This window comes from Schistocerca americana, chromosome 3 (genome assembly GCF_021461395.2).
Source record: "Schistocerca americana isolate TAMUIC-IGC-003095 chromosome 3, iqSchAmer2.1, whole genome shotgun sequence".
NCBI classification, from domain to species: domain Eukaryota; kingdom Metazoa; phylum Arthropoda; class Insecta; order Orthoptera; family Acrididae; genus Schistocerca; species Schistocerca americana.
The window spans coordinates 937,971,196-937,986,114 of record NC_060121.1 but is presented as its reverse complement, the minus strand read 5'-3'; the positions used below and the strand labels follow the sequence as shown (position 1 = coordinate 937,986,114).

Genomic DNA, 14,919 nt, shown 5'->3' with positions numbered 1-14,919 from the left:
TTAAAACTTTTTTCATTTTAAGTGTCATTACTCTGGTTCTTAAAATCATGTCAGTTTCAGTTTCATCCTTCAAAATTAATTTGCTGCCTGTGAATTCCTTGACAGCAGCTGTATTAGGTATAGATCCACGAACGAGTAGTGAGGTGAAGGTTTGTGCCAGACCTGGACTAGAACCTCACACAATTTTTCGTATGTGACTATTGGTCAGGGGTCCTATTCCTAATAGAAACAACATCAAGAAATTCATAGGCAGTGAATTAATTTAGAAGTATTTTCTACAGTGGTAGATCGTAAGCAGTGTCTGTTCCTTCAGACACGCATGCAAGTTAAATTCCATTAATGAGAATTGCTGCTGATTTCTTTTAAAATTACACTGACAGTTGACAATTCTACATTGACATACAGACATATAATTTTGATAAGTTACAGCATGTAATAATGTGGAATGTCTACAAATTATACCGTATTGTTTCAGGAATGTTTTACAGTACAACCATTCACATCCTGATTTTCCCCTGCCCTCTGAGCAGCTTGAAAGATATATTCCCAAATGCCTTGTTTATGCTTTGCTGTGGAGTTTTGCTGGTGATGCAAAGCTCAAAGTGCGGCAGGACTTGGGAGACTTTATCCGCTCAGTCACTACTATAGCACTGCCACCATCAACTAGTATGTCAATAATTGATTATGAGGTAAGTACTGTTCATGGTGTTAACAATACTTTTGGACTTCATCTTTGGCAGAGAAAATATTTATTTACAAAATAACTACTGAATAGTTATTAGGTGTGAAATTTCTGAGCTTTCTTTCTTAGAATGTTTGATTAAAGCTAAAAATGCAGTACACATTAAAGTAGCTATGTATTGTTGGGGTATACTTTCTGAGTCTTGCACACACACAGCTTCAGAATATATTCCACTGTACAGGTGTCCTGACCCCTGCTGTCCACAGCTCCTAACAGTTTAGGATGGTTCAAAACGGTGGACTTAGTCTTAGTTTCTTCAACTTTTATTTGTGTACCAAATAAAGGAAATTTCACATTGTTTCAACCATAGTAGCTTTCTCATGTTCTGCATTGTTGCTTCTTTTCCCAACTATCCCACTATATTTAAACAGCTATTCATAGAATACATATGGAAACTACAGCAAAATTCCCAGGGTTGGGATTAATAACCAAATGAAAGCTTATTTTTCTTGTAAAAATGTACAGCATAAATATATACGAAAGGTTTTGTTGTGTTTACAGTTTCTGCCATAAACAGTTAAATTTCTGCAGCCTCCTAATATATTATAGATCCAGTTTTAATAGTTATTGTCATTGTGTGTCCATTCCCATTTCAGTGGTGTAATACACTGAGGCGACAAGTCATGGAATACCTCATGATATTGTTAGACCTCCTTTTGGCTGATGTAGTGCAACAACTTGATGTGGCATGGACTCAACAAGCCGTTGGAAGACCGTGAAGAAATACTGACCCATGCTGCCTCTGTGGCTGTCTATAATTATGAAAGTGTTGCTGGTGCAGGGTTTTGTGCACAAAACTGACCTCTCGATTATGTCCCTTAAATGTTCAATGGGACTGACCTTAAGTGATCTGGACGGCCATACTGTTTGTTCCAATTGTCCAGAATGTTCTTCAAACCAGTGACGAACAATTGTGGCCTGCTGACAAGATGCATTGTCATCCATAAAAATTTCATTGTTGTTTGGGAATGTGATATCCATCAGTGGCTGCAAATGGTCTCAAAAGTAGCTGAACATCTAAAGGACCCAGTCCATTCCATGTAAACACATCCCACACCATTACACACACACACACACACACACACACACACACACTTGCAGAGTGCATTATTGACAGCTTGCATCTATGGCTTTCTGTGGTCTGTACTTCACTTGAACCCTATCATCAGCTCTTACCAATTGAAATTTAGTCATCTGAATAGGCCACGGTTCTCAAGTTGTCTAGGGTCCAACCAATATGGTCACTAGACCAGGAGAGGCGCCTCAGGCAATGCCGTGCTGTTAGTGAAGGCACCAACACTGTAGCCATCTTTATATGTGAATACAGTGGAACTTTGATTTTACATTCTCTGATTTTGTTTTCTGCGATTCTGCACCATAAATTTGTAGCTCCCTGTGAAAAACCCATAAGATCAGTGCTGAAAATTTCCTGATTTTTACACTTCTTCCTAGTAGGGTTTACCTCATTTCTAAATTCTTATTTGATGTCTCACTTGACTACTTCTCATTTTCTTCCTGTTGACATTTGGTGTGACTGAATGAAGTGGCCCAAAAGGCAAACAGTTTGCGCAAGTGGTGGTGGTGGTGGTGGTGGTGGAGGAAGAGGAAGAGGAGGAGGAGGAGGAGGAGGAGGAGCAGTAGTTAAGGGAATATTTTACGCCATTGTGGAGAGGGGAGGTATGAGAGAGGAAATCCTGATGTAATCAATGATCAGCATTGCCAACACAACTTGTAACATTTAGCTTCACTGCACAGTCGCTATCAGCCTCTGCTAGGTTGTGGCAGCAATGAGTTGGTGCGAAGTGTTTCAGACCAAGCCAATATGTGACAAAGGGGCCCAGCTGCCACATTTACTTGTGCCACTTATTACTCAATCTCACCTTTTTACATGTATTTCTGATGTACTGTATGCAGCAATGATATTGATTGTCAACCTTTTAAATTCAAACACTGAGTCTCAAAGAATATGCTCGGTCAGAATAGAGGAAATGTCTGCCATTTCCGGCTTGTGAGCCATGAGCTCACATTGGCTGGCAACTTGTTACATCACCCAACAGCCAGCGCAGTCACCACACTACACTAACACGTGTAAAATGAGTTTGCCACTTTGGTTAGCTCACTATGTAGTAAGTTTACAGACCTTAACCTACAAAACATTGAAATTTCTAAAGTACTGAACTGAAAAGTATGAACAAGCACAGGAGCTATAAATCAGTTGGTGGGAGAACTTCATTCTCCTCCTCCTAAGTAGCAATTTTAACAGCACTCATGTCATCAACTCACATAACCAAATCACAAATCCACAAACAAGAATGAAATTTCAAAATTTTACATCATATAAAAGAACTATCAGGAAAAAGTGGGTTTTGGCACTTGTTATAATGTACGGTACGTGATTGAAAAGACTATCACTTTTGCTAATGATGTTCGAGGTAATTGAGCCATTTCCCAACACACAATTCCCACAAATTATACCCACAAAACAAGCAGTTTTGAACTTTCTTTCATTTTATGTTCATCTTAAAATAGCAAAAATTTATAACTTACATGGTGAAATAAACTGAAATACCGTGAAAACTGCTGGATTACAAAATCTCGGATGTTTGTTTCCCAATTGCAGCCAGTAACTGTGTAGCAGGGTGACGTCAGGCTAATGAAGTGGCTTCTAGCATATAGAGTGATAAACAGCATGCTTACTTGGTGGCTGGTTTCAAAGTACAGCTGATGTGAGCGGTGGTGGTGGTGGTGGTGGTGGTGGTGGTGGTGGTGGTTAGTGTTTAACGTCCCGTCGACAACGAGATCATTAGAGACGGAGCGCAAGCTCGGGGTAGGGAAGGATTGGGAAGGAAATTGGCCGTGCCCTTTCAAAGGAACCATCCCGGCATGTGCCTGGAACGATTTAGGGAAATCACAGAAAACCTAAATCGGGATGGCTGGAGACGGGATTGAACCGTCGTCCTCCCGAATGCGAGTCCAGTGTGCTAGATGTGAGCGGTGTATAGCAAATGGAGTGACCTCAACTTCCATTTAGGTTTAATTTATGTAGTTATATTGCATACACTATTCACTGCTGTGCACAAATTTTTTTACAGTAGTTCTGCTCGGAGCCGGCCGGTGTCCGAGCGGTTCTAGGCACTTCAGCCTGGAACCGTGTGACCGCTACAGACGCAGGTTCGAATTCTGCTTCGGGCATGGACGTGTGTGATGTCCTTTGGTTAGTTAGGTTTAAGTAGTTCTAAGTTCTAGGGGACTGATGCCCTCAGATGTTAAGTCCCATAGTGCTCAGAGCCATTTGAACCGTTTGAGTTCTGCTCAGAGCCTGTCAACAGAATCCAGAATGTTTCGTGCCTCTACAGACTGCAGCCAGTGTAGGCTACTCCATTTACTATGTGCAGCACCACAATTAACAGGACGTGTTTAGTGAACAGTTGTGTGATGGCTTGTTTGTCTTTGTCGCAGTCCTCAATGGTGTTTACATGTTGTGATGGCAGACAGATTGTTATAAATGTAACGGATTACTGGGACAGAGAAACATCGAAATTGCAGAAGGGTTAATTTGCTCGTGCTTTCACAAAACTCCTGTGTTTACACTACAGCAAGTGACGAGTTCAAAGTACAAACGGTGCATGGAAATACTGCAGACTGCTCCTTTTCAACCACTCAGTAGTGCTGAGTAGACTTCACACTACTTTTTGCAGTCGTGACGTCATTAGTGGGCTTTTGACCATCAATTTTTGCAAGTGCGTGTGAACGACCCCAGTGTGAACTGCGTGCAGTTCTATTGTTCATTTCCTTTGTAGTGTGTGTGTGTGTGTGTGTGTGTGTGTGTGTGTCAAAGTACGATGTTTCAAAGCAGTGTTACATTGAAAATGTATCACTAACATATCAACCTTATCATTAATGTCATTAATAAAGCATGAAAACTATAAAGCTTAGAGAGAGATTATGATGAGAGACAATCCTTGAATTAAGCTGTAGCATAATGAATAATATTGTGGTTTATGGAGTTAAAGGTGATAAGTTCACATTCTACTACATGCTAAAATTTTATTCCTACTTAGTGTCGTTAACACTTTCTGAGACTTTGTTATAAATGTAATAAAAGTATGTTCTCGAATATTTGAGCTTACTTAACATTTCCGTCTGATTAGAGAACAAAGGATGAAATAAATATTTGGCTGTTCATTTATGAATATGTGGTGATTTCAGAGTGTGTGAACTTACTTAACATTTCCGTCTGATTGGAGAACAAAGGATGAAATAAATATTTGGCTGTTAATTTATGAATATGTGGTGATTTCAGAGTGTGTGGTTAGGCAGGAAACAGAGAACAGTTTTAATGGCTGAGAATGAAACGAGTAGCAATAAAATCCATATTCTTCGTTCTCAGAATTATTTGGCTTTTTATTTTCGAATATGTGACAATTTCAGTGTGTGTTGTTAGGCAGGTCATTGTTTGCAAGTGAAATGATGAGCAGTAACATTCATATTCTTTCTTGTCACAAATATTTCGCACATTGTGCACCCACAGTCACATTTCCATGAAGAGTTCTCACTACAGCTGAGGTTCTCCTGTTACTTACACATCCATAAACATATGTCAGCACTAAAGCAATCAATAAATAGATAGCCTCATTTCCGGTTGCCTTCAGAGTGACACTACATCATGATTACGTTAGTTCCTGCAAAAAGTAGTGTGAAATGTACTCAATCCCTCAGCACAATAAACAAGGAAAAGGTTACAAGCAATACACTAGAGGTCACTGCGCTCAAGTCACTAGAGTACGTTAGATTCCTCACCATACTTCACAGCTTTTGGTTTCGTTCACCATGTTCATCAATTTTTGCTTTTTCTGGGTGTTTTGATGTATAATTTGTGGGTGTAGCATGCCAGAAAATAGCTAGCTTACCTTGTACCCTTATACCAGTTTGTTTTTTAATGAATTTTTACTTGCTGTTACACATCCGTGATTTTTTAAGAACTGATGAAATTTTTTAAGAACTGATGAAATTAATTATCACAAATTACTGTATTAACATTTTATTGAATATTTAATTTCCTTCACTTATACAAATTTTGTACATTGTATTGGAGAGGATTACAATTTTTAATCATATATGCCAATTACACATGGTTTTGCTCGTATTTTGGGGGTTTTAAAATTTTCCTTGGTTCTGCATTTACCACAATTTTTGCCCTTTTTAAGTCTGGATCACATGAAAATGTAAAATAGGGGTTTTACTGTGTCTCAATCACATGACTTTTCATCACCTCAGTGTATTTTGCACAAGCGTGTATTAAAGTGTTTCCTTTGTTGTAGGTGAGCATTACTGGAGAATGGTGCCCATGGTCAAACAAGGTTCCTCAGATTGAGGTGGAGACACACAAAGTTGCAGCTCCTGATGTAGTTGTGCCAACTCTGGACACTGTGAGGCATGAATCCCTTCTTTACACTTGGCTGGCTGAACATAAACCTCTTGGTAAGCATAATATGACTTTTTGTTATATTGCCTCGAGCTCTGGTGTCATCATTATGGTGTAGTGCAGTCGTTCCCAAGCTGGGGGTAGTTGCCACCTAAGGGGTAAAATGTTGTTTCCTGATCGGCAAGAACAAGTAATGAAAGTAAATCACTTTTTAAATATCAGTGCTACTGTCACTATTTTGTAATATTGATTCCGCAAGTTACCAATAATAATTAGTTTTTCTTTAAATACAGTAGAGTCTTAATGTTTAGAATCTGGGAATTAAAATAATACCTTTAGTTCAAAGTGGTGTTTTAGGTTTGTCATTATCGGTGAAGCACAGTGTTGTTTGGTTTTCTTTTTTGGCTGCTTTGCTTGTACACCTAAAAACGAGTGCTGCCACAAAGAAATACAAATTTGCGCCTTTGAATGTAAAGTTGGAAGCAGTGAAATGACTTGACAAAGAAGAAACAATAAAATTGCTCTTGAATATGGTGTCAGTGAAGTTACTGTTGGTGACTGGCCAAGGAACCGACTTAAATTGGAACAGTTTTCTGCAAAGAAATGATTTGAAGAATCTCTGAACTGAGAAACTAAAAAGAAGTCAGTTTTTTAAAAAAGACAAAAAAAGCAAGTGAGGCATTGTTCATATGATTTATTCTTACAAACATTGTATTATTTCTTTCCCCACATAAATTTTGATAATCCGATTTTCGAAAGTTTGAGGTAGTCCCAGTCCCGTTCGCCTTGAATTATTGTAACTGTACTGTGCTAACATTAATGCATGACACTGTGGTGGAGGCTACAGCTTGTGAAACTAATGTATGAACAGCATCTCCCACACATAGACAACACACTAAACATGTACTTTGTTCTGTGTACCTATGAGAAGGTGTAGCACATATGCTTAAATATCTCATGAAAATGCCTTCTCCATGTTGTAAGTATAAGGGCCAGTCAAGTGAAAATTAGACAGATGGCAAAAAGTAAGTAAATTATTTATCATTTCAAACAACATCCTTCTGTTAGATAAGGCGGTCAATGCCATCATGGAAAAATGTTTGTGGTTGCCTACAGAACCACGATTGTACCCAGGTGTTCACCTTTTTATTTGAAGCAAATCAGTGGCCACAAACGTCCGCCCCCCCCACCCTCCCCCCCCCCCCCCACCACAAGTCTTCAAAATTGTGGAAATTACATGAAGAGAGAGATTGGAACTATATGGAGGATGTGTAAGGGCTTCCCAGGGAAACTTCAGCAGCATAGTTGAAACACCCTAGGCAACATGCGGGCGGGCATTATCCTGCAATAGAATTACACTTCCCCCTCAACATTCCTGGACATTTGGATTTGATGGGAAGCTTCAGTTTTTGCAAAGTGCCCCCACATCGTTGTGCGTTAATTGTGATGCTTTTGTTCAGAAAGTCAGTGGGCAGCGGGTGGCACTTGCGTCAAAGAAAAGGGTTGTCATGACTTTCCTGGAGCAGGCATACCCATTGTTTAAACTACATTGCTGTATTTTTCTCTGGGAAGCTCTTACATGTTCTCCTACAGCCCTGATCTCTCCCCACACAATTTCCAGGTTTTTGCTGGCGATTGATTTACTTCGAAAGAAGTGCACGCCTGGGTACAATTATGTTTCCAAAGACAATTGCAAACATTTTTTCATGAGGGCATTGACCGTTTTATCTCACAGTGGGATATATGTATTAACAGAGGCACAAGTGTATTATGGTGACCACTTTGGAAATAATAAACAGTTTATATACTTCCTCATCTGTCTCGTTTTCATTTGACTGTCCCTTACAGTTCCTGCAGTGGACCAGCATTGCCTTATTATTCACTTCCCAACAATAAACTAACTTACTGACAGCACAACACAATAATAACTGTGTAATGGCTACCACCTTGGTGTAGGGATACCACCACATTATTATTATTATCATCATTTTCACTATCATCATTATTATTATTATTGCTGCCAGTTTGTGCCATTTCAGAAGGAAGGAGTCTAGTAGTCAAGTGATTACAAAAGTAGGACTTATTGTAGCATACATTTTAACTTGATTGACTTTAAATGGGGGTGCAGGATCAAGGTGAAGCAAGTATCGTTATGGGGAAGATTGGTGCATATGAAGCATGTTTCATAACAAGTGTCTACTCCCAATGTGGATTGTCTACTTTCTTTTCTGAGAGGGAGTTGTAGATAGCTCTCACAATGCATTGAGAATCGCTTCATCATTACATAAAACAAGTTTATCTTAAAACAAAGATGATGTGACTTACTAAATGAAAGCGCTGGGAGGTCGATAGACACACAGACATACACACAAAATTCTAGCTTTCGCATCCAACGGTTGCTTCGTCAGGAAAGAGGGAAGGAGAGGGAAAGACGAAAGGATGTGGGTTTTAAGGGAGAGGGTAAGGAGTCATCCCAATCCCGGGAGCGGAAAGACTTACCTTAGGGGGAAAAAGGACGGGTATACACTCGCGCGCACACACACACATATCCATCCACACACATACAGACACAAGCAGACATATTGGAATATGTCTGCTTGTGTCTGTATATGTGTGGATGGATATGTGTGTGTGTGTGTGCGCGAGTGTATACCCGTCCTTTTTTCCCCCTAAGGTAAGTCTTTCCGCTCCCGGGATTGGGATGACTCCTTACCCTCTCCCTTAAAACCCACATCCTTTCGTCTTTCCCTCTCCTTCCCTCTTTCCTGACGAAGCAACTGTTGGTTGCTAAAGCTAGAATTTTGTGTGTATGTTTGTGTGTCTATCGACCTGCCAGCGCTTTCGTTCGGTAAGTCACATCATCTTTGTTTTTAGATATATTTTTCCCACGTGGAATGTTTCCCTCTATTATATTCATAAAACAAGTTTGTTAGAAATAAGTTGCACTAATTATCTCATTGACTCATTCATTCCTTGTTTAACAAAATCCGTACAGAAACTAAATATTCTTCAGCTTTCATCATTTTAAAAATGAATTTATTCAAATAAAATACTTTTTCATTCTAAAGTTAAGTGGTAATGTTGGTAATTGGGGGGGGGGGGGGGCACGAGGGGGGAGGGAGGGGGGGGGGAGGTACTAGGTAATATGTGATTGCACATGGGGAATTCTCGAAAAGGTTGGGAGCTACTGGTGTAGTGGTTAACGTTGCTGCTTGGTGTGCTGTGGGTCATCATTTCAAATACAATCATCAGCAGTTATTTGTGATTTTCTTCTAGTCATTTCAAGAAGGTCCTTGAAATGTTTTATCTTTGTAATGTTTGTATACCTGGAACATTTGATGTTTAGCTGCACTCTGCATCCAGGGGATGATCAGTTCGGTTTTGGCAGTACATTGTTGTCAGTAAGAAGATGGGAACACACTAGGTATTCTCAAGAAATCGACAACGTTGTGCCAATTTGGCGGTGTAAAAGGTATCAGCTACCCAGACAAGAACCTGAATACAAGCTGTACATTGTTCCCACAGTTCATATATGAGACAAACCCATGGATTCCAAGCCAGCAGCAAGTCAGCTGCACATTAAGCATCCATTAGTGTTTTCCAGAGATGTTGGCCAAAGAGTCAACAAAATGCTTGAAAGAATTCAACTGAGTCACCAAATACAACAGGACAACACAGCTCAGCAATAGTTCAAAAACAGTGAAGAGAAGTTTAATAGCTGGGACAAATTCCAGGACGAATCAAAGAAAACATTTGGTGACAGTAAACAGGAAGTCTCTTTATCAGAACTTTAGTTGAAGAACAGGATCCAAAGTCATGGCAAAATGACACAGTCATACACACAGAATGTTTTGGGCCTTTGCAACACTGGGAATGCAGATACAACGGAAGTCTACAAAAACACGAATTTGGTGAAAGGAGTCACAGGCTTCTCTGGCAAAGTAAGACAATGTTAGAAGCATTAATCAAGTGGTGCCAATGCACTGAGGAAGTACAACCGAAGAGAGTTGGATGAAAGAAGTATGATCAACTTCAAAATGTGGTCCGTATGCCTGTTACAGAAGACTGCCACAATACTGCCTCTCATACACAAAAGTTGAGAGAGATGAGATACAGCATTTATGTCAATGAGAATTGTAGGACTGAGTAAGCAAGAGATGATAACCAAAAACATCAACCCGATAAACACTCTAGATGACCAACCAGTTGGGCACTAGTTACCTTGCGGGGCATTTTTTATTTATGTGATGTCAAATGCCTTTCGGCAGCAGCTAAAGAAGACTGTTCCAAGATATAAAAGTGATTATGCTGAAGGTCAGCAAATGGAAAATACGTCCAGCTGACTGGAACACGTATCACACAAATAACTATCAGTGATCTAACACAGCCCTTCGAATTTGTAATTTTAACAGAAGGCATCACAAGCAGTCAGAGACTGTGGAAGATGAGAGCTCCAGATTGACAAAGCTAATGCAATAAATACAGATCAACATAGATTGCTCTGGATGGCTGTTTGCTGCTGAAGGTGGTGGTGTTAAACTAAGAAGCTTTTGTTGACTGCAAAGAGTCACTCAGGGTCACAAAATAAATCTTGATGCCAGGGACAATCATATGCATTGTAGATGATCAAGGGGAACTTTAGATCACCAAGTGTAAAGAGCAGCCACAACTCAACTCTTAAAGGTATATGCTTAGGTACAACAGTACCAGTCCAGGAAAGGCAGCTTGGCGTAATCGACAGAGAATCATGCTCCACGACCACTACAGTCAATGCAGGAGCAAGCCACTATTGAACTGCCAGTAAGATATGGCCTGATTAAGGAACAAGGATGGTGAGTGATAACCATTTGGCATCAATTTTCAGCTGCTTTTAAATCTGGAGTGACGAAGAGACAGACCAATTGACCCATGATAAAACACAATGTTAACATCGGGTATCATCCTCTAAATAGCCAGCAGTCATGGTAGATGCTGGCTGGATGACGGATGATCTGGGAGGAAGGGGACAAGATGCTGCAAGATGACTTCATTCAACCTTCAGAGTGTCCTTGGTTCTCCCTGGTGGTTTTTGTGGTGGACAGGACATAGCATTTCTGCGCTGACTACCAATGACTGAATGAAATCGTGGAGAAAGATGTTAGCCACTGGTGCGCATTGCTGATACCCTAGACTGCTTGAAGGGAGCAAAATAGTTTGCAGATGTGGACGTAGAGGTGCACATTGCTGATGCCCTGGAGTGCTTGAAGGGAGCAAAGTAGTTGGCAGATGTGAATGTAGAGACAGGCTACTGGCAAATCAAAGTTGACTGGCCAAAAAGCTGCCTTCATAACTCCTGACTACGTCAGAGTTCAAAATAATTCCACTTGGATTGTGCAGCACTCCAGTCACCTTTGAACATACGATGAGCAACCTGCTTAGACATCTTGAGTGGACAATGAGTCTTTAATGTGTTGAAGTGTATTCAGGCTACAGGTCTCCTCCTGAATCGGAGAAAGTGCCTCTTCATTGTCCAAGAAATAAAAATCTTTGGGTACTTCATGAATGATAAAGGTTTGTCCTGATCCAGAGAAAATAAGAGCCATCAGATTTTGTGACTGTTTGGCACATTTGTGACATGAGAAGTTTTCTCTGAATGTGCTCTTCCTACTGGTGCTCCATAAAGGACTTCTGTACCAAGGCATACCCCTTGCAAGAACTGCAGGGAGGTGCCAAATTTTCCTGGAACAAAGAGCAAGAGAAATCGGTGCTTGTCGTTAAGGAGGGATCTGTTTCTAGCATTGTATGGTGAGAATGCTGAGATAGAACTTAACACCGATGCTAGCGGTTGTGGGGTAGGAGCAGTTCTAGTAAAATTTCAGGAAGGTGCCAAAAAGGTGCTTATGCTTCCATAGTACTCTCAAAAGTTTGAGGACGACTGAAAAATTGAAAAAGAATACCTTGCTGTTGTTTGAGCCATTTAAAAGTTCCAGACTTATTTATGGCAAACCATTCACAGTTGTTGTGGGTCGCCATTCTCCATGCTGGTTGACTACTTCAAAGGATCTGTTGGGTCAACTGACAAGATGGACACTGCCTCCCCACCACCACCACCTCCACCACCTCCCCCTTCCCAATTTGTTAAAAACCCCTTTCTCCAGACTCCTCTCCCCCTCATCTTCAAGAAACAACTAGACTCGAATTATGGGGGCTATCCAGATACAGGTATTCTGTAGCATCATGAAATTAAGGCAAATGCTGGAATACAACACAGAAAACAGTAATGTTGAAATTAGTAATGTCACTTTTCTTTTGTAGCCATATTCGTAGTTTGAGTGGAATAGAACTTCTGGTAACACTTACTAAAGTCGCAGTGTGTTCTTCTAATCATCACTTGGCTTGGTTTCTTAGTGTTATGTTAATGTATTTTCTGCTCTTCCCCCCTCCCCCCCCCCCCCCCCCCATCCAGAACGCACGTATTGCAATGTATAGATCCTGATGATACCTTACATCTGTTTCAGTTCTGTGTGGGCCTCCTGGCTCAGGGAAGACAATGACCTTGTTTTCTGCCTTGCGTGCTCTTCCTGATATGGAGGTAGTCGGGCTCAACTTCTCATCAGCTACAACACCAGAATTGCTCCTGAAGACATTTGACCACTATTGTGAATACCGAAAAACACCTAATGGCGTTGTTCTGGCACCAGTACAGGTAATGACTTTTAATGATTAAAGTATTTGTAGTTCTTTCGTGTTGAATTTTAAAAAGGCACTTTCTTATGGTAGCACCATGCTTGTTAGTCTATTAATGAAATATGCTAAGGTGACAAAGGGATCATTATGAAATGTGGTACTGTTCTGTAATCTTACTGATTTTATTATTTTTATTTTTTTAATTTTATTTTAGCTGGGGAAATGGTTGGTGCTGTTTTGTGATGAGATCAATTTGCCTGACATGGATCAGTATGGCACACAACGAGTAATCTCATTCCTGCGGCAGTTAGTAGAACATTGTGGCTTCTACCGTGCTTCAGACCAGGCATGGGTGTCTCTGGAACGGATTCAGTTTGTTGGGGCCTGCAATCCCCCAACTGATCCGGGCCGAAAACCACTTTCTCATCGTTTCCTTAGGCATGTGCCAGTGATATATGTAGACTACCCAGGAGAGATGTCACTCAAGCAGGTTAGTGAAATGTGCTTCCTGTGACTTTTCTATTACAAAAAGCATGTAACTGATTTTAATTAGTTGAAATGATAAAATTTTTATAGTTCAAAGCTCTCAAATAAAGGTGTATAGTTAACCCATTCCCTGCTATAGATGTGCTCTCTACATTCCCTGCCAAGCATGGCTTTGTCGTTGCTGTACTGGTTGTATGGAGCTGTTACCTGTGTTGAGAGACATGGTTCCGGCCACTTTGACGTACTATGATCTCTTTTAAGGAAACTATTCAGAAGAAAAAAAATAGTATGCACACCTTACAGTCAGATATCTTTGCTCGATAAAGAAGTGGATTTCTTTCAGTTATTTGTCATAGCTACTGTGCTGCAGCAAATTAAATAAAGCATTGCAGAATTTTCAGAGGTAAAAACACATTGTGTGAATTTTGTGACTGGTTGATTTTAGCTCATAAATTGCTCCAAAGAGATGTAGATAAAATATAGAAATTTTATTTAAAATTGAAAGCAGAGTGATATCTCATTTAGTTCTTGAGGTATTGGTTTCTACATCCGACATATGCAGCAGCAGTGAGAGGGTCAGTGGAATGGGACGAGTAAACGCATCAGTAGCGCTTGAGGAAAACCTAGAAGCTGTGTTGAAACACGTCCTCAGCAGCTGGGGAGCAGCAGAGCATGAGAAGTTAACTTGTCCATAGCAGTCTTTTTGTTCTTTTACAAAAGAACTATATTTAGATACTGTGGGAATGTACGTAATTCCTTAGTTATTGGTAAAACAAATGGGAGGCTTTAATTTATTTTCGGAATACTGGAAAGCTACAGTTTGTCTTTCAGAGACATTGCCTCCAAAATATCTGTCACACATACTACGAACATTACTAAAATGGGTGCGATACATATTAGTGTTGTCTAATAGGATGCATAGTGTGTAGAAAGGGATTGTGATATGAATGGTTAGAGGCCAGTTTGACAGCTAGAAGTGCTGAATTTTTTTAACTGTCAGGCAGTCGGAGAGAGCATGAGGGTAACCTTGGTTATAAATTTGTTAAAATTACATAGACAAAGGCTGGCCATTTGTATTTTTCGGGAGGCACAATTCCCAGTACTGCTGGTTGTTTTAAAGTAAAAAGCGGCACTTCAAATCATTTTGGAAATTTAGCAGTTTTCTGAAATGAGTATTCTGTTTTATACGAAACCTTAGTTAGTTGTTTATTCCACCATTGGATTGTTACTGATTACAGTTGCACAGGCCAGCTTAGCCCAACAGTAAAATGTAAGCCAATTTATACTGTTCATTTACATTCTGTCACCAGTCACTGTGTTCACTGCATATAGTAAATACACCCCTTTTCAGTATATGCTAAGACAATGGTGACAGTGTTATATCACAGTTCCTATTCCATCTCTGTATGGAACAGGAATAAATCTTAAAGTATGGAAAAATAAAAGTGCCTACTGCTACATTATTCATAGTGATTCAGAGTATATTTGCAAATATAGATGTAAGAGTGAAATGAGCTGTATGTACATAGAAATTGTCCAGTCAGGTTTTCTTGGCATGATTGATTAATGGTGTGCTTTTGGGAGTTCAGCCGAGTTGACT

At 40.0% G+C, this 14,919-nt stretch overlaps 1 protein-coding gene across 2 annotated transcripts in view; it reads left to right on the top strand.

Moving 5' to 3' along the window:
• LOC124605656 (dynein heavy chain, cytoplasmic) overlaps window positions 1-14,919 on the top strand; it is a 232,432-nt gene that overhangs the window by 120,196 nt on the left and 97,317 nt on the right. For both annotated transcript variants that reach the window (XM_047137483.1, XM_047137482.1), the window contains 4 exons: window positions 476-689; window positions 6,064-6,223; window positions 12,665-12,852; window positions 13,048-13,323. In XM_047137483.1, the coding sequence (XP_046993439.1) occupies window positions 476-689; window positions 6,064-6,223; window positions 12,665-12,852; window positions 13,048-13,323 (838 nt within the window). The remainder of the gene's footprint in view (window positions 1-475; window positions 690-6,063; window positions 6,224-12,664; window positions 12,853-13,047; window positions 13,324-14,919) is intronic.